The sequence below is a fragment of the Dama dama genome, chromosome 17, assembly GCF_033118175.1.
Source record: "Dama dama isolate Ldn47 chromosome 17, ASM3311817v1, whole genome shotgun sequence".
NCBI lineage: Eukaryota > Metazoa > Chordata > Mammalia > Artiodactyla > Cervidae > Dama > Dama dama.
Window position 1 is genome coordinate 28,464,632 of NC_083697.1, and position 19,006 is coordinate 28,483,637.

The window sequence follows — 19,006 nt, forward strand, 5'->3', positions numbered from 1 at the left end:
AACTGTAAAACAAACAAACAAACAAAAAAACAAAAATAAATTCTGGACCTGTAGAATAATACAATTAAATGAGACATTGACTACAGGAGATCAACTGTAGACTAAATTAGACAGAAAAAAGAATCTGTGAACTTGAAGATAGGTCATTTGAAATTACAGGATCAGAGGAGCACAATGAAAAACAAGAATAAAGAGATCCTAAGGGACTTGTGGGATGCCATTTAATGGGCCAATTACACATTACGGGAGTTTCAGAAAGAGAAGACAGAAATAAATGGTTTGAAAGCCTATTTGAAGAAATAGTAGCCCAAACCTTCAAATCTGAGGAAGGAAATGGACATACAAATTCAAAATGATCAAAAACACTCCCACTAAAATAAAACCAAAGAGACCTTCACTGAGAGATATACTCAAGCTGTCAAAAATCACAGCAAGTGAGAATCTTAAAAACAACGAAAGAAAAGCAAGAACTCCTGTAAGATAATAATTGAATTTCTCAATGGAAACCTTGCAAGCCAGAAGGGAATGGGATGACATGTTCAACATGCTAAAAGAGAGAGAAAAAAAGAAAAGAACCTCAGCCAACCAAGAGTATTATATCTAGCATACCATATGTAAAAACTTCATGACACTGAATTTGGCAATGAGTTCTTGGATATGACACTAAAAACACAGGCAACAAAAGTGAAAATAGATGGAACTGCATGAAACTTAAAAATTTTTGCATGCAAAGAAAACATAATGAAAAGGCAGCACACAGAATAGGAGAAAATAATTATAAACCATATATCTGGAAAGAGATCAATATTCAAAATATGTAAAAAAAAAACAACACCCTATAACTCAGCAAATTTTAAAAACCTGACTATATAATGGGCAAAAAACTTACATAGACATTTCTACAAAGAAGATATATAAGTAGCCAATAAGCGTATGAAAGTGCTCAACATTTATAGTCATTGCTGCTGCTACTGCTGCTGCTGCTAAGTCGCTTCAGTCATGTCCGACTCTGTACGACCCCATAGACGGCAGCCCACCAGGCTCCTCCATCCCCAGGATTCTCCAGGCAAGAACTCTGGAGTGGGTTGCCATTTCCTTCTCCAATTTATAATCATTAGAGAAAGGCAAATAAAAGCCACAAGGAAATAGCACCTCATACTCATTAGGATGCTTACTATTTAAAAAAAAAAACAAACTAGAAAATAACAAGCATTGACACAGACATGGAGAAATTGGAATATTCATACAATGCTATTGGGTATATAAAATGGACCATTGCTGTGGAAAATAGTTTGGAGGTTTCTCAAAACACTTAAAGTAAAACTACCATTTAATCCAGCAATGCCACATTTGGGTATATATCCCAAAGAACTGGAAGTAGGATATCAAAGAGATATTTGCACACTCACATTCATTGCAACATAATTCACAGTAGCCAAGAGGTAGAGGCAGCTCAAATATCCATGGACAGATGAATGGATAAAGAAAATACACACACAGACACACACATAGAGGAATATCACTCAGCTGTGAAAGAGGAAATCCTGTCACATTCTACAGCATGGATAAACCTTGAGGATACTGTGTTGGGTGAAGTAAGTCAGGACAAGTACTGTACGATTCCATGATGTATCTGGAGTCTTCAAAGTCATCGTAACAGAAAATAGAATGGTGGTTGTCAGGGGCTTGGGTGAGAGGGGAAAGGGTACCGTTCAGTTATAGAGTTTCAGTTTTGCAAGATGAAAATGTTCTAAGTTAAACAACAATGTGAATATCATTAGTACTGAACTGTACACTTAAAAATAGCTAAGAAGGTTAATTTTATATTATGTATCTTTTACAATTAAAAAAACTTTACAGTATCCCAGTATTCAGATCAAACTCCATCCTAAATCAGATCAGAATGTCTTAGAATGTGACCCAGGCATCAGCATTTTTTTTTTTTGATCCCCAAGTAAATGGTAAGATCACTCTCAGATATCACTGCTTTCTGATATTTAAACCTTTGTGTAATACCCTCTTCCTAAATTTGGGCTGAACTTACTGACTTGCTTCTAATCAATGGAATACTGAAGAAGTGATAGGATATTACTTTTATGATTAGGTCATAAGAAGACGGTGGCTTCTGTCTTCCTTGTTCTCTCTTGCACTCTCTTTAATCGCTTTCTTGGGGGGAAGTAAAGCTGCCATGTTGGGTGCAGCCCTGTGGAGAAGCCCCCAAGGCAAGAGACTGAAGACCTATCAACAGCCATGTGAATAAACTTGGAATCAGGGCTTCTCCCACCCACCTCATGAGAGATCTTGAGTAGGAAGAGGTATACAGCTAATTCATACCCAGATTGCTGACCCACAGAAGTTGTGAGTTAATAAATATGTGTTGTTTTAAGCTTCTAGATTTGGGCATGATTTGTTAAGCAGCAACAGATAAATAGTAGACCAGGTGGTTCCAATGTGCAGTAAAGTTCAGGAACCACTGAATTAGGCAAATATGTTTTTTTCAGAGAATTCTAGGTTCTTCCTGAGTCCCTCAGGAAATCTTGTCTGTAAACCAGGGAGGTTGTACAGCCAGAGGCAAAGGAACTGAACTGTTCGGCCCTCACATCAGTCAGTCACTGGCAGGGGCTGTCTGGAACGGGGAAGCGGTGATTCTCCTTAGCATTAGTAGGTAAGCTTCTGTTAGCAGTGCAAGGCTCCCACAAAGCTGCCGGTGTTAGTGGTGAGGAGTCAACAAGCAGCAGTTGGGGAATGTGTGCACTGGCCTGACTAGAGGGTTCTGGTAGGGACCACGTGCATCACTCCACATAGTTATTGCAGCATTGAGGAGGTGAAAGTGGAAGAGACAAGGCAGGGTTGTAGATGGGATGCACCAACAAAGGATTCTGAGCAGGAATTTCTCCATTCCTCACAGGTGTCATCAGCCACCCCAGAAATTTTCCCATTTGCCTTTGTAACTTAGGTGCTCATACTGTTCCTTCTTTTAGACAGATATCTTCCTTACTGACTTGTTCAAGAAATAGAAGTGGTGTGGAGACTACCTCTTACTGACCATTCTTATAGCAGTACTCTACATAATCACCATTCGATTTCCTCAGAGGTCTCTCCTACTCCCCACATCTGCCATTTCTGGGTTTGGGGCATTTTTAGAATACACCATATCTTCTATAGCAGTCTTATATGCATTTTGGCTTATGGTTTCCTTTTTCAACTAAACCAACTGTCTCTTATCTTCCTGGGATACACTTAGTTTCTTGTCCACTGAGGATTCCCGTTTTGTTTTCTAGCTAGCTTATGGACTTTTCTATTATTTTCATATCTTTATTTCAAATGTTTTTGAGATGGAGGAAGGGGCAGCAATTTGTGCTTGACCTAACATCTTGAACAAAATTTCTGTAAAATTTTAACAGCACTGAAGAATATGTGAGTATTTGTGTGTGTGCTCAGTCATGTCCAACTCTTTGCGACCCTGTGGACTATAGTCTGCCAGGCTTCTCTGTCCGTGGGATTTTCCCAGCAAGAATACTGGGTGGGTGGCCATTTCCTCTTCCAGGGGATCTTCCAGACCCAGGGATCAAGCCCACATCTCCTGCGTCTCCTGCCTTGCAGGAAGATTCTTTACCACTGAGCTACTGGGGAATATTTTCCATTGTTAAATGACACTTACTCAAAAGCAGAATTTTTACTTTCAAAGTCATCATAAAGATTAATATATTGGTTGTACAATTTACTATAAGGCACTGTTTCATTAAAAGGATGTTTTAAAATTGGTTTTCAAAGCTTTTTCTCTCAGTTTTGTAGTCGGTGCAGTTTCTCCTGCTGTTGTTGTCCCTTCCATGCTACGTTTGCAAGAAAAGGGATATGGTGTTGAGAAAGGCATTCCAACCTTATTAATAGCTGCCAGCAGTTTGGATGACATCGTGTCTATCTCTGGATTCAATGCATGCTTCAGCATAGTTTTCTCCTCAGGTAAACAAAACAGCTACCATATAATTCAGTGCTTTCTTTACTCTTTAAACAAGTTTTCTAACTTTCCTTCATCTATTGGTGAAGACTTTTCAATTTAACATGTTTTTATTCTTCATGGAAAGCTCATTCTAGACCACAAAAGGAATTTCAATGGTTTAAGATACCACTACTTAATACAAGTGATTTCCTTTTAATAACCAAATATTCCAATTAATTTTATAATCCATATTATTACCATTTATCTGCCCATTTTGCTTTGGAATTTTATCAGTTTTCAGTAGAAAAATTTAGGCCACAATATTATTAGTGCTACTAATATATCTAGTGGATAATTTGGAGATGTACCTTTCTGGCGTCATTTTAAATAACTGGTTGTTCTGTTATTAAGACAACTTAAATGTGTGGAGTGTGGACAACTGTGTGTCCTTTTGGTAGTGATGGGACAAGATCCTGTACCAATTCTAAATCCCAGGGAGACATTTGATGTTGAATGTCACTCAAAGATTGCAGAAGTGAACATTCCACATTTAATAATACTTTAATTATCTGCCAATATATGAAATCCAGTCTTCTCTAATATTACAAAAACACCAAAACATTTTAAAGTTGAAAAGTTATGTATATATAGGTTCTCTTAAAATCATAAGATATAAATGACTAAGAAGGAAAAAAGAAAATATAAGAATGAAATCTGTTATAGTCATGTGTGCATGTGTGTGCTCAGTCGTGTCTGACTCTTTGTGACAGCATGGACTGTCGCCCAGCACCAGGCTTCTCAGTCCATGGGATTTCTCAGGCAAGAATACTGGAGTGGGTTGCCATTCCATACTCTAGGGGATCTTCCCAACCCAGAGATTGAACCCACATCACTTGTGTCTCTTGCACTGGCAGGCGGATTCTTTACCACTTTGCCACCTGGGAAAACCCCCAGGAATAATAATTCTTAATCTTTTGATGTACATCCACCCAGACTTCTCCTTTTCTCCCTCTCCACACCTATGTCTAGCTTGCTTTCTCTCCCTCCCAAAATTCTTATAAAATTAGTGGACATTAACCATACTTACTTATAACCTGAGTTGTTTTGCATTTAACTGTATATTACAAACATCTAATTTGTTTGTAAATATATTTCTATGACATTTTTATTGGTTCCATCATATTTGAGTGGCTGCATGACTTTCAACTTGACGTGTTGAAAATGTAAATTGACACCACTATCTGCTATTAAAATGCTTGGTTGAACATCTTATAGCTGAATAGTTGTACTTAATCTTAATATTTTATTAACCTTACAAGAGAAACTGTTAAGTTAAAAAGGATATAACACAATAAGATTTTTGAAATATATTGCCACAGTATCATGTCCCATCAGGATACACCAGCTTGCCACTTTCTCTTCACCTTCTTCAAAATTATATATTTATTTGTCCTTTTTACCTTAGCCACTTTGATAGGTCTCTTTAAATGAAGTACTTTGAATACTAGTGATGTTAAATATTCATGTTTATTGTCTATTATTATTTTGGAATGTCTTAGAGATTACTTTTCTTGAAATATTTTGCCTATATCCTGTAAGCATGTTCATCTTTTGTTGTTTTGATTTGTTAAGACTCTGATTGTGCATAAAATTAAGAATGCTAAACCATTTGTTTTATATCCTGTGCTTTTTGTAATTTAACTTTATCTCTTTTTTGCCATTCAGAAGACCTAAATTTTTTGTTGTTAGATCTGGCAATCTTTTCCTTCATGACTGATATCAGTCATTCTTTCAAAAAATATTTTTTGTGCTCCTCTTCCATTGTACCAGCTACTGTATCAAATGCTGAGGATAAACAGTAAATAACAGTATTAGTTTTTATTGAGCAATTGCTTGGTACTTGCTGTAAATTCTGTAGATATTTCAGCTCAATAATCACAACAGTGCTATACTCATTTTACTGATAAGGAAACTAAGGAACAGAGATTAAGTAACTTGCTCAAAGTCAGAGATCCAATAAGGAGGGAACCAATATGGAAATCTGGCAGTCTGACCTCAGACCCACACTTTTAAGTACTATTCTGTACTGCCTCCCAACACAGCAAACAGAAAAGGCCTTGTAGCCTGTGTTCTCAAGGAAATTATCTTAAACAAATAATTAAAGGTGGAATAAATATTACATAGTATAAGATGCTAGGGGAACAGGCTACAGGAGACCTAACCTAATTTGAAGAAGACCAAAAAGTGAAAACCAAGCAGGTACATGCTTAAAAACATCCTCTTCCACCACATGACTGTGTAAAGTGTCTCTTGAAATTTTAAGACTCTTTAAGTTTTATTATATACATTAGATCTTCAGAACATCTATATTTTGGAATTTGGTGGATATTGAGATCTCACTTTACCTTCTGAGTCAATTGGCCCTTTTACCATTATGCAGTATCCTATCTTTATTTCTTGTGACAGTATTTGACCTAAAGTCTGTCTTGTCTGGTAAAAGTGTGACTGCCCCTGCTTTCTTTGAGGTACCATTTGCGTGTTTTTCCATCATTAAAGTTATAGCAGTGTTTAAAATAATAGTGACAAGTTGCATACAAAAATCTACTTTTCTACTCCTCTCTCACCCTCCTCGCCTTATGTTACCAGTGTCACAAATTACACATTTTATTGTATATACGTTAACATAATTTTATCATTAGTTATGTTTTGTGCTTCTGTCTTCAGTTCTCTAACAGAATTAAAAGTGATTTCCTCACCACCATTACACTATTACTGGATTCTTAATTCATCTATCTATTTAACTTTACTGGAGGTTTATATTTACATGCACTTGTGTTCAGTTCAGTCGCTAAGTCATGTCCGACTCTTTGTGACCCCATGGACTGTTCATCACCAACTTCTGGAGCTTACTCAAACTCATGTCCATTGAGTCGGTGTTGCCATCCAACCATCTCATCTTCTGTCATCCCCTTCTCCTCCCACCTTCAATCTTTTCCCAGCATCAGGGTCTTTTCAAATGAGTTAGTTCTTCGCATCAGGTCACCAAAGTATTGGAATTTCAGCTTCAGCATCAGTTCTTCCAATGAGTATTCAGGACTGATTTCCTTTAGGATGGAGTAGTTGGATCTCCTTGCAGTCCAAGGCACTCTCAAGAGTCTTCTCCAACACCTCAGTTCAAAAGCATCAGTTCTGGGAGGGGGGATCGGGATGGGGAATACGTGTAAATCTATGGCTGATTCATGTCAATGTATGACAAAACCCACTGAAATGTTGTGAAGTAATTAGCCTCCAACTAATAAAAAAAAAAAGTTAAAAAAAAAAAAAAAAAAAAACAAAAGCATCAGTTCGACACTCAGCCTTCTTTATAGTCCAACTCTCAGATCCATACATGACTACTGAAAAAACCATAGCCTTGATTAGACAGACCTTTGTTGGCAAAGTAATGTCTCTGCTTTTTAATATGCTGCCTACGTTGGTCATAACTTTCCTTCCAAGGAGTAAGCATCTTTTAATTTCATGGCTACTGTCACCATCTGCAGTGATTTTGGAGCCCAATAAAATAAAGTCAGCCACTGTTTCCCCATCTGTTTGCCATGAAGTGATGGGACCAGATGCCATGATCTTACTTTTCTGAATATTGAGTTTTAAGTCAACCTTTTCACTCTCTTCTTTCACTTTCATCAAGAGGCTCTTTAGTTCTTCTTCACTTTCTGCCATAAGTGTGGTGTCATCAGAGGTTGTGGTGAAATATCAGAGGTTATTGATATTTCTCCTGGCAATCTTAATTCCAGCTTGTGCTTCATCCAGTCCAGCATTTCTCATGATGTACAGCCTTGATATACTCCTTTTCCTATTTGGAACCAGTCTGTTGTTTCATGTCCAGTTCTAACTGTTGTTCTTGACCTGCATACAGATTTCTCAGGAGGCAGGTACGGTGGTCTGGTATTATCATCTCTTTAAGAATTTTCCATAGTTTGCTGTGATCCACACAGTCAAAGGCTGTGGCATAATCAATAAAGCAGAAGTAGATGTTTTTCTGGAACTCTCTCACTTTTTCAGTGATCCAACAGATGTTGACAGTTTGATCTCTGTTCCTCTGCCTTTTCTAAATCCAGCTTGAACATCTGGAAGTTCATGGTTCACGTACTGTTGAAGCCTGGCTTGGAGAATTTTGAGCATTACTTTGCTAGTGTGTGAGATGAGTGCAGTTGTGCAGTAGTTTTGTGTGTTGCTAACATCTTTTTATTTACACTTGAAGGATTCCCTTTAAGATTTCTTATTAGGCAGGTCTAGTGGTGATGAACTCCATCAAGCTTTGTTTATCTGGGGAAGTCTTAATTTCATGTTCACTTTGGAGGACAGTTTTGTGGGATATTATTCTTGGTTGGCATTTTTTTCTTTCGACATTTTGAACATGTCATCCTGCCTTCCTCTGACCTATAAGGTTTCTGCGTGTAAAGTGTTTGTTGCTCAGTTGTGCGTGACCCTTTGTGACCTCATGGACTGTAGCCTGGTAGGCTCCTCTTGTCCATGGAATTCTCTAGGCAAGAATACTGGAGTGGGTTGCCATTTCCTTTTCCAGGGGATTTTCCCAACCCAGGGATCAAACCCAGGTCTCCTGCATTGGAGGCAGATTTTTTTACTGTCTGAGCCACCAGGGAAGCTCTTCTGCTCTGTAAGCCTCTGATAATTTTATGGGCATTCTCTTTTATGTGATGAGTTGCTTTTCTCTTGCTGTAACTTTTTAGATGAGCATAAAGCCTTTTAGACTGTATGTTGGTGTAAATTGGTGTCTCTGTGGGGGATCACGATTCTGGAGTTCCCATTCTACCATCATGCTATTGTGACCCTACACTTCTGTTATTTTTAATGGGAAAATATTTCTAAAATATGTATATTTAATACCTAATACACAGAGCACAACTAAACTTTTTTGTGTGACTCTAGATCATTTTTTAAAATGTATTACAATAAAACTACGTGTATCCATAAGATATAAAATGTACTGGAAAATCAGTTGATCCTTGAATATTCTAGGATTGATCCTGGGATAAATATGTTTAAATCATTTGCCATAATAGAATAGCAGAGAACAACATTATTAGCCATGTGCTCGGTGCCAGAGATGCTCCTCCGCCTGTCTCTATGCCTTTTTCTACCTGACCTGGTCTCTTAGGTTGGGTGTGTAAGGGGAGCACATGTGGTTTCTTCTTTGTTTTCTGACTTGTTTATTCAATGAACATTTCTGAGTTGTGTATACATATTAAATCATTGGAGAGTACACTTTTATCAAATAAATATGCATGTTTTCATGAGTGTGAACTTTAAAGGTCCATTTTTGTGTATTTATTCTGTAATAACATACCTTTCTTTATGAATCACCTACATTTGATTTCCTACTGTGTTGGCTATACGAAAATACCTCTCTCTGACATGTTTTTCTTATTGTGTGCCCTTACAGGTAACATATCTAATAACATCCTATCCCCTCTTCGGGATGCAGGTCTTGGTGTGCTTTCAGGAATTGTTTTGGGAATGTTTGCTCGACATTTTCCAAGTAGTGATCAGGTAAATAAAATATAATCTTTATTTGGAAGTACAGTATTAGACATTTCTGTCAAAAATTTGAACTTTTGGAAGATCCATGAAATAATTTAATCTTTAGTTTTCTTTCTCCAAAAGTAGCCTCCAATGCCTCTTCTCTGCTTAAAACTGAGCATAGTTGTCATTGATCCAGGTCAGTGGCCCTAATCTGAAGTCTCTGCTTCCAGATTAGATAGAGAATATCAGAAAAATGTACTTAATTCAGAGGAACTTCTCCATTTCATCCACTTCTTTCTTCACCAAATTGCCTGTTGACTCCTGACTGTTTTCCCTTATCTTTTTCCCTCAGACATTCCATTGAACATTTTGGGGGAAATATATTCCCACTTATTTCTGCATATTTTCTGACTTAAATTCTCTCCCTCTCCCTTTTTTTTTTTTTTTTTAATTTTTTTTTTATTATTATTTTTTTTTCCCAGTGGGTTTTGTCATACATTGATATGAATCAGCCATGGATTTACATGTATTCCCAATCCCGATCCCCCCTCCCACCTCCCTCTCCACCCGATTCCTCTGGGTCTTCCCAGTGCACCAGGCCCGAGCACTTGTCTCGTGCATCCCACCTGGGCTGGTGATCTGTTTCACCATAGATAGTATACATGCTGTTCTTTTCAAATATCCCACCCTCACATTCTCCCACAAAGTTCAAAAGTCTGTTCTGTGTTTCTGTGTCTCTTTTTCTGTTCTGCATATAGGGTTATCATTATCACCTTTCTAAATTCCATATACATGTGTCAGTATGCTGTAATGTTCTTTATCTTTCTGGCTTACTTCACTCTGTATAATGGGCTCCAGCTTCATCCATCTCATTAGGACTGGTTCAAATGAATTCTTTTTAATGGCTGAGTAATATTCCATGGTGTATATGTACCACAGCTTCCTTATCCATTCATCTGCTGATGGGCATCTAGGTTGCTTCCATGTTGACTAAAGCAACACTATCAACTCTTTCCTGCCCTAAAAGATATGCCATTACTCTGATTTCTGTAACTTCCATCTTAATTTCCCTGTAGTTATTGTTTCAGCTAAAAAGATACTCAGACATTTATTTTTAAGAATTCTTTGGATATGTTATGTGGAACTACAGGTTATATGGGTCTCTTCTCTTTCCTTCTTTTCTTACAGTTAAAGTATTATAACCATTTTACTGACGGTAGTATCAGAGATGTGGCAGAAAATGAAACTTAATAATTGCAAATTTTGTTACAAGTCTGCTAAAATATGTGGTGAGAAATAAAGTCAAACTTTAGATGTTATTTGATATAGCATATAAAGACATGGTATCAAAGGGTCAGTAATAAATGATAGATAATATAATTATTATATATTTAATGTAAATTAATTTCCAAATATCTATCTAATTCTAGGGAAAACTTGAATTGAAGAGAGCGTTTTTAATTTTGAGTATGTGTATTTCTGCTGTCTTAGGCAGCCATAAATTTAATATGAACACAGCTGGAGGATTGTGCACACTAGTATTGAGTTTCATTGCAGGGACAGGTTGGTCCAAAGAAAAGGTGAATATTTTTATACACCATTTTTTAAGAGATAAAATAACTGCATTTTTTACATCTGAAATGGACATTTAAGAAATCTTAAACTCTATTAAAAAATATATGACATTTTGATTCCACTTGTTTGACTTAATATGAATAGAATGCTAGATTTCTGATTAAAAGATAGATATGCAACAAAGGCTTACTGTATAGCACAGGAAACTATAGTCAATATCTTGTAATAACATATAATGGAAAATAATTTGAAAAATAATATATGTGTATATGTCTAACTGAATCACCTTGCTGTGCACCTGAAACATTGTAAGTCAACTATACTTCAATAAAATATGTATATTAAGAAAAAAACTAAAAAAGAAATATTAATTCTAGTTGGAAGATGTTCCATAAGTTTGTATCTTCAAGGTGAATGAATCAATCAAGGGAATAAAATATTCAAGAAAAGGAATTGGAAATACACTAAAATGCAATCAGAAGTTGAGTGATCACATTAGTTTTTTTCCCAAGTTTAATGCAATATGATTATATAACTTTTATTGATGTATTTAGTAAAATTTTATGAAACTATGCTCATAAAATATTAATAAGAAGCTACACATAAGTAATAAAATGAAAAATGCTCCTTTCCCCTCACCACCCCCAAATGTCAAAGCCCCATCCCAGGTCGTTTCCTCTAATCACTTCTCTGTTTGTAGACATGTAGATCACTTCCATCTTTTATTACGAACAGCACAACCGTGAACAGTCCTATTCATGTGTGGTTTTGCAAATGTATGAATACTTCTGTAGGACTAGACTTCTAGAAATGGAATGACTGAATTTAAAAATGGTACATTTCTATTTTGGTGGTTACTGCCAAATTAGGCTTTCCAGGTAGCACTAGTGGTAAAGAACCTGCCTGCCAGTGCAGGAGACGCGGGACATGCAGGTTCAACTCTTGGGTAAGGAAGATCTCCTGGAGCAGGAAATGGCAACCCACTCCAGTATTCTTACCTGGAGAATCCCATGAACAGGGGAGCCTGGCGGGCTATAGTCCATAGGGTCACAAACAGTTGGACACGACTAAAGTGATTTAGCACATTGCCAAATTATCCCTTAAAAGATTTTATTTTTACTATTTACTACAAACAGTATAGGAGAGTCCTTTAATACCTAAACTCATCAACAATCTTGGATATTACCAATGATTTTTTAAACAACCTGCTGGGTAAGAAACTTTATAACATTGTTATTCTTTATATTTCTCTGGTTAATAGTGGAGTAAACTTCTATTCAGGCTTCCCTGGTGGCTCAGTGGTGAAAAATCCACCTGCCAATTCAGGAGACATGGATTCAGTCCCTAGGTCAAGAAGATCCCCTGGAGAAGAAAATGGTAATCCACTCCAGTGTTCTTGGTTGGGAAATCCCATGGACAGGGGAGAGCCTGTCAGGCTACAGTCCATGGGTCACAAAAGAGTTAGACATGACTTAGCGGCTAAACAATGACAACAAGCTTCTATTCATATATTCTTTTGTAACTACCTATTCATATTCTTTGCCCATTATTAACTGGTTTATTTGCCTTTTTTGTTCCTAATTTATAGTTTCTTTATATGTTAGGGCTACTAATTCTTTGTTATCTACATGTCATGTTTAATTTTTGCTTATCTTCATTTATGATGTCTTTTGTATGGCTGTAAAATTTCCTATAGTCAAGTCTGTTGGTTTTTCCTTTTTGGTTTTGGGTCTTTATCTTGTTTAAGAAGGATTTTTTCACCCAAGATCATGAGATTATGAACATTACATCATCTTATACATTATCATTTAATACTTTGGTAGTTTTGCTTTGCATTTAATTCTCTACTTCATCTGGAATTTATTTTTGTGAATGTTGTGAGGTAAGGATGTACATGCATGTGTTTAAATATATATATAAAAATATATATTAAAAAATAATAAATATATATGTATTCATAGACATACATATATACATATAATATATATATGCATGTGAATTGCATAGTCAATTTTGTCAAATTATTTATTGATTAATCCAATAATTCATTGATATATATATATTTACTTCTGAAGTCTCTTTAAACACCCATTCCTATGCTAATAGTGCTCTAAATCATTGTCATTTTATGTCTCAGAATCTAGTATAGAAGATTCCCTCTTATTGTACCTATTTTTAAAGTATTTCTTAACTGTTCCTGTCCATATTCTTTCTTAGATAAATTTTAGAATCAGCTTAAGAAGTTTCCAATTTGTTTAGTATTCTGATAAAGTCATAATTATAAAAGAAATTAAATGGCTAATAATAAATTACAAATAAAATGAAAACTACTTGATCTCTTTACATGATAAAGAAAATCAAACAGTAAAGAATAAATAGATTTTAAAGATTAAATAAGTAACAAATAGGATAATGTGCTATTAAGAAGACAGAAATACTGGTTTTCCTTTATTTCATTTTTCAAACTTACTTTTATAAAGAGCAACCAGAAAACCTAGTCATAAGGGGAGTAGTTATGAAAATAGTTTTTGCCTCAAAGGATATGAATGTTTTATGAATCTCCTCCTGTTTGGGGGGGAAAAAAAGGATAAACACAGACTGAGACTAAAATCTCTTCATCCAACTTCCTAGAAAAGAGCCAGAGTACTTTTATGTCAGTGGGAGTGTTTCCTGTAACCATGTAATTGTGGGAGCAGCACTGGGAGGAATTAATTCTCAGAAAGGGAAGTCAGTGAGGCAACCAAATGAGAATCTATGACCTGTTTGGGTTTGGTTCATGTTTTTAATATGGGTCATTTGGAAGCAGGCCTAACAGATTACCAGAATTTTTTTCCTAGTAGTTTAGGACATATCAGGATTCATTTTCATGGGATTTGGTCCCAGGATAACTGAGCTTGAATATGTTCTCATCAGGCATGATATAGTTCTATCCCTGCTCAGTTGCCTCACAAACAAAAGGTAGAACTCTTACTGCACCATCAGAACATGTTAGGAACTCCAAAGATAAAATTGCCAAATAATATCTTTTGTAATATCCATGACAAAATTACCAACTAATATTTTTATTGTGTTGTAAATTTCTTTTAGTCAAGTTCTGTTTGTATAAAAGAGTTAACCTACTTATTTAATTTTTATTGTTTTAAAATTTCTTCTACAAATAAAATATCTTAAGTTTATTAAATGTTGAGAACCTTTACATGTCTGAAATGCAAATACTTTTATTTGTCACAATAACTGAAAATGTATTACTCTTTTCTACAGGTTAGAGTCCAAAAAATTATTGGAATTGCGTGGGATATTTTCCAACCTCTTCTGTTTGGTTTGGTTGGAGCAGAAGTATCTGTTGCATCTCTTAAATCAAATGCTATTGGTAAGAATGATTAGAGGCATAAAAATGTAAGATTTAAAAATATTTAAGAAAATGGAGTAATTTTTATTTTTACTTACAATATGTCTTTGAATGCTACAGGGACCTTCAGAAGCTCGTGTTGTAATATGCATTTTTTCCTCCTTTACCCTGTATGGTCTTTGTAATCAAAGACAACCTTGAATATCTTCCCTGAGTGATCTGAGGAAATAGAAATTAGAATTTTTTTTCTGAAGGGAAATATTAGATACCAGCAGCACCTTCTAAATACTTTCATTTATAGTAAAAGTTCAAAGCCTGTTAGCTCAGAATTAAATAAACATAATTTATCTTACTTTTGATCATACCTCCATTATCAGATTATCTCTTGTACTTTACATAGAAGCCTCAATCATATTTTTATTTTTATGATTATTATTTTTACTTAATAAAGATATAGAGAGACAGTAGTCCTAAAATGTTTTCAGCACTTTTGCAAATTACATTTCTAGGCATAAAGAACCACTTCTTCCCAAATACTGTTTGTCTTTTTCTGTTGCAGGCGTTTCTGTTGGTACCGTGAGTTTGGCATTATTGGTTAGAATTTCTTTTACATTTATATTGATGTCTTGTGCCGGTTTTAATTTTAAGGAGAAAATATTTATTGCTTTATCATGGATGCCGAAAGCTACAGTCCAGGTAAGAGTATATTAAGACATTCTAATTATCTTAATGTTGATTTTTTAAATTCTAAATGAAAAAAAAAAAAAAACTAGTCACAAAATGTGGGCTATTATAGTCTTTTTAAATGCTTGATTGATCATAACTACTCACTAAAAGTAACATAATCTTTAAAACACTGTGCTTTTAGTGACAAATACTTGCTAAACTTATGAAAACATTTTTCTGTTTTCCCAAAATTTAAAATAAGAGTACTTCTGAAACTGGAATTTTATATTTTGCTGAATATTGTAGAGCTAAGTGTTAGGATTTTAAAGTAGAGACACATTGATTCTTTTTGAAATATATCTTTCCTACCCCTGCCAGTCACTCTACCATACATAAATGCATATGTATTACTTTTAATTATATATTTAATTTGCATGACTGATTTATGACTGAATCTCTCAACTAGAATATATAGGAAGGATAAGAAGTGTTAGTTTTTGTTGTTATTTTTCCCTAATACTTAACACTTAGCATGCAGTAGGTATACAGTAAATAAGCTCTGTATGCCTACAAAAATTAATGCTGAATGAATGAATGAGAGAAAGAGAAAAAGGGAACTTTGTAGTTATGCTCTCTGATTTCCTGAAATTCTTTTCTCTACTGTTACTCCAAAACAGAAGCTTGTGAGTTTCCATGCAACACAAAATCTATGTCATGATTAGCAAAGCAGGTCCTTGGGACAAGTCTGCCTGTTTTGAATAACAAGTTACTTTACTATAACTTTAGGCAAGTTATAAATTCCAAAACTCTTGTCAGTTTTACTATATCACACTGCTCCCAGTAGGAAGAACAAGAAGAAGATGTATGACAAAATCCTAAGGAACCATAAGAAACCTTAGCACTTTGTATTGTCTTGTTGTAGCCAGGAACCTAGTGGTTCACGGTAAAGACAAATATGCAAAACTCTGGTTCATCTGAACTCCTGAGGTTCCAAAAGTATTGTGAGCACTCAAAAAAGATACTTAAACAGGGGAAAGCTGAGATGACAAGAACACAAAATCAGCCATTTGTCACTGCTTCACTCTCCTTCCAGATAATATTTGCTAAGAAGAACATAGAATTGATGAGTCATTTACAAAAATTCCTTAACACTTGCCTCTTTTCTAGTAGTCTAGTACTAGGTGTTATTTGTTATAACAGAGCTCTTTATTTTTACTATATGTTAACTCCATTTAGCATTTTTCTTTATGCCTCATCTTTTTCTCCTCTAAATATAGGCTGTATTAGGTCCTCTGGCTCTAGAAAAAGCAAGAATGAGTGCACCCCATTTGGAATCATATTCGAAGGATGTGATGACAGTAGCCTTTTTATCCATCTTGATCACAGCTCCAAATGGAGCTTTAATTATTGGCATTCTGGGACCTAAACTACTCACTCGCTATGATACAAACAAAGTGAAAATGGAGTTATCAGGATCACAACCTCATTGAAAAGTTGATTTGCCATCACTTGCCTGCTTCTCTTAATGAATTCTCTTACATAAGGGAAAAATTAAAAGGTACACATACGTGAAGAATGTACATAGAAGCAAACCTTTAATAAATATATGATTTGACTACAGAGGATTCCTATAATTTTTTTATCCCAAAGTTAATTTAATAAAGATAATATAAAATAGAATACCTTTTTAGTATTTATTTCAAGAACAAAATCAAAGCATAAATACCCTAGGAAAGTTAAAGAAATCTGTCAAGGTGGATTTACTGTCATAATACAAACTAAAAACAATAAAAAATTAAATGAACCTAATGTAAGAACGATAAGATAGTATAAGTCTCTAAATAGGAGAACTCTTCATCAGGTTAGTAATTCACTTAGAAAAGATTACCAGAAAAAGGAAAAAGAATTCACAAAAATAAAGCAACTTTAAGTGGGTCAACTAAATGAATTTTAAATTCTAGTTTTAGTGACTGATTGAATTAATAACCAAAGTTAGACTTACATTTCTTCTGCAATACTCTTACATTTCTTCTGCAGTACCCTTAAAATGACTCAGGAAAAGGTCAGTTTTCATTCCAGTCCCAAAGAAAGGCAAAGCCAAAGAAAGTTCAAACAAATGCACAATTGTACTCATCTCACACACTAGCAAAGTAATGCTCAAAATTCTCCAAGTTAGGCTTCAACAATACGTGGACTGAGAACTTCCAGATGTTCAAGCTGGATTTAGAAAAGGCAGGAGAACCGGAGATCAAATTGCCAACATCTGCTGGATCATCGAAAAAGCAAGAGAATTCCAGAAAAACATCTGCTTTATTGACTACGCCAAAGCCTTTGTGTGGATCACAACAAATTGTGGAAAATTCTTAAAGAGATGAGAATACCAGACCACCTTACCTACCTCCTGAGAAACCTGTATGCAGGTCAAGAAGTAGCAGTTAGAATAGGACATGGAACAATGGACTGGTTCCAGATTGGGAAAGGAGTACATCAAGGCTGTATATTGTCACCCTGCTGATTTAACATCTGTGCAGAGTACATCGTGCAAAATTCCAGGCTGAATCAAGCACAAGCTGGAATCAAGATTGCAACAAGAAATATCAATAACCTCAGATATGCAGATGAACCACCTAACCTTAAGGCAGAAAGTGAAGAGGAACAAAAGAACATCTTGATGAAGGTAAAAGAGGAGAGTGAAAAAGCTGACTTAAAATTCAACATTCCAAAAACTAAGATTATGGCATCCGGTCCCATCACTTCATGGCAAATAGATAGGGAAACAGTGGAAACAGTGACAGACTTTATTTTCTTGGGCTCCAAAATCACTGCAGATAGTGACTCCAGCCATGAAATTAGAAGACTCTTGCTCCTTGGAAGAAAAGCTATGACCAACATAGACAGCATATTAAAAAGCAGAGACATTACTTTGCCAACAAAGGTCCGTCTAGTCAAAACTATGATTTTTCCAGTAGTCGTGTATGGATGTGAGAGTTGGACTATAATGAAAGCTGAGTGCCAAAGAATTGATGTTTTTGAACTGTGGTGTTGGAGAAGACTCTTGAGAGTCCCTTGGACTGCAAGGAGATCAAACCAGTAAATCCTAAAGGAAATCAGTCCTGAATATTCATTGGAAGGACTGATGCCGAAGCTGAACAGCTGCAATACTTTGGCCACATGATGCAAAGAACTGACTTATTAGAAGAGACCCTGATGTGGGGAACGATTGAAGGCAGGAAGAGAAGTGGACGACAGAGGACAAGATGGTTGGATGGCATCACTGACTCAATGGACATGAGTTTGAGTAGGCTCCAGGAGTTGGTGATGGACAGGGAAACCTGGTGTGCTGCAATCCATGGGGTTGCAAAGAGTCAGACACAAACTGAGTGACTAAACTGAAAGTGAAAGTGGCTCAGTTGTGTCCGACTCTTTGTGACCCCACGGACTATACAGTCCATGGAATTCTCCAGGCCAGAATACTGGAGTGGGTAGCTGTTCCCTTCTCCAGGGGATCTTCCCAACCCAGGAATCAAACCCAGGTCTCCCACATTGCAGGTGGATTCTTTACCAGCTGAGCCACAAGGGAAGCCCAAGAATACTGGAACAGGTAGCTTAACCCTTCTCCAGTGGATCTTCCCAACCCAGGAATCAAATCAGGGTCTCCTGCATTGCAGGTGTATTCTTTACCAACTGAGCTATCATGGAAGCCCGACTAAACTGAACTGACCCATAAAATGACAGTCTGCTTTAACAGTTTTTAAATGAAATACTGTGCATAATACTTATTTACAGATATAAAATTAAATCCTAATGGAAATAAACTGTTGATTTTTCAGTTAGTAGAAATTGAAGTCAGCCTGCAGAAATGAAAGATTAGTGGACCATTCTTCACATGAGATTTTCTTTTCATCAGTAATACAGAATAATATTTCAACAGTAGC

The 19,006-nt window shown here is 35.8% G+C and overlaps 1 protein-coding gene across 4 annotated transcripts in view; it reads left to right on the forward strand.

The window, feature by feature from the left end:
- SLC9B1 (solute carrier family 9 member B1) overlaps nt 1-16,691 on the forward strand; it is a 73,320-nt gene extending 56,629 nt beyond the window's left edge. For 3 of the 4 annotated variants that reach the window (XM_061164304.1, XM_061164302.1, XM_061164303.1), the window contains 5 exons: nt 3,788-3,963; nt 9,402-9,508; nt 14,318-14,426; nt 14,965-15,101; nt 16,349-16,691. In XM_061164304.1, coding sequence (XP_061020287.1) covers nt 3,788-3,963; nt 9,402-9,508; nt 14,318-14,426; nt 14,965-15,101; nt 16,349-16,561 — 742 coding nt within the window. In that variant the 3' untranslated portion in view covers nt 16,562-16,691. Of the gene's footprint in view, nt 1-3,787; nt 3,964-9,401; nt 9,509-10,911; nt 11,062-14,317; nt 14,427-14,964; nt 15,102-16,348 lie in introns of all 4 variants that reach the window. The other variant, XM_061164305.1, reaches the window with a different exon arrangement.
- Nucleotides 16,692-19,006: the final 2,315 nt, after the last annotated feature.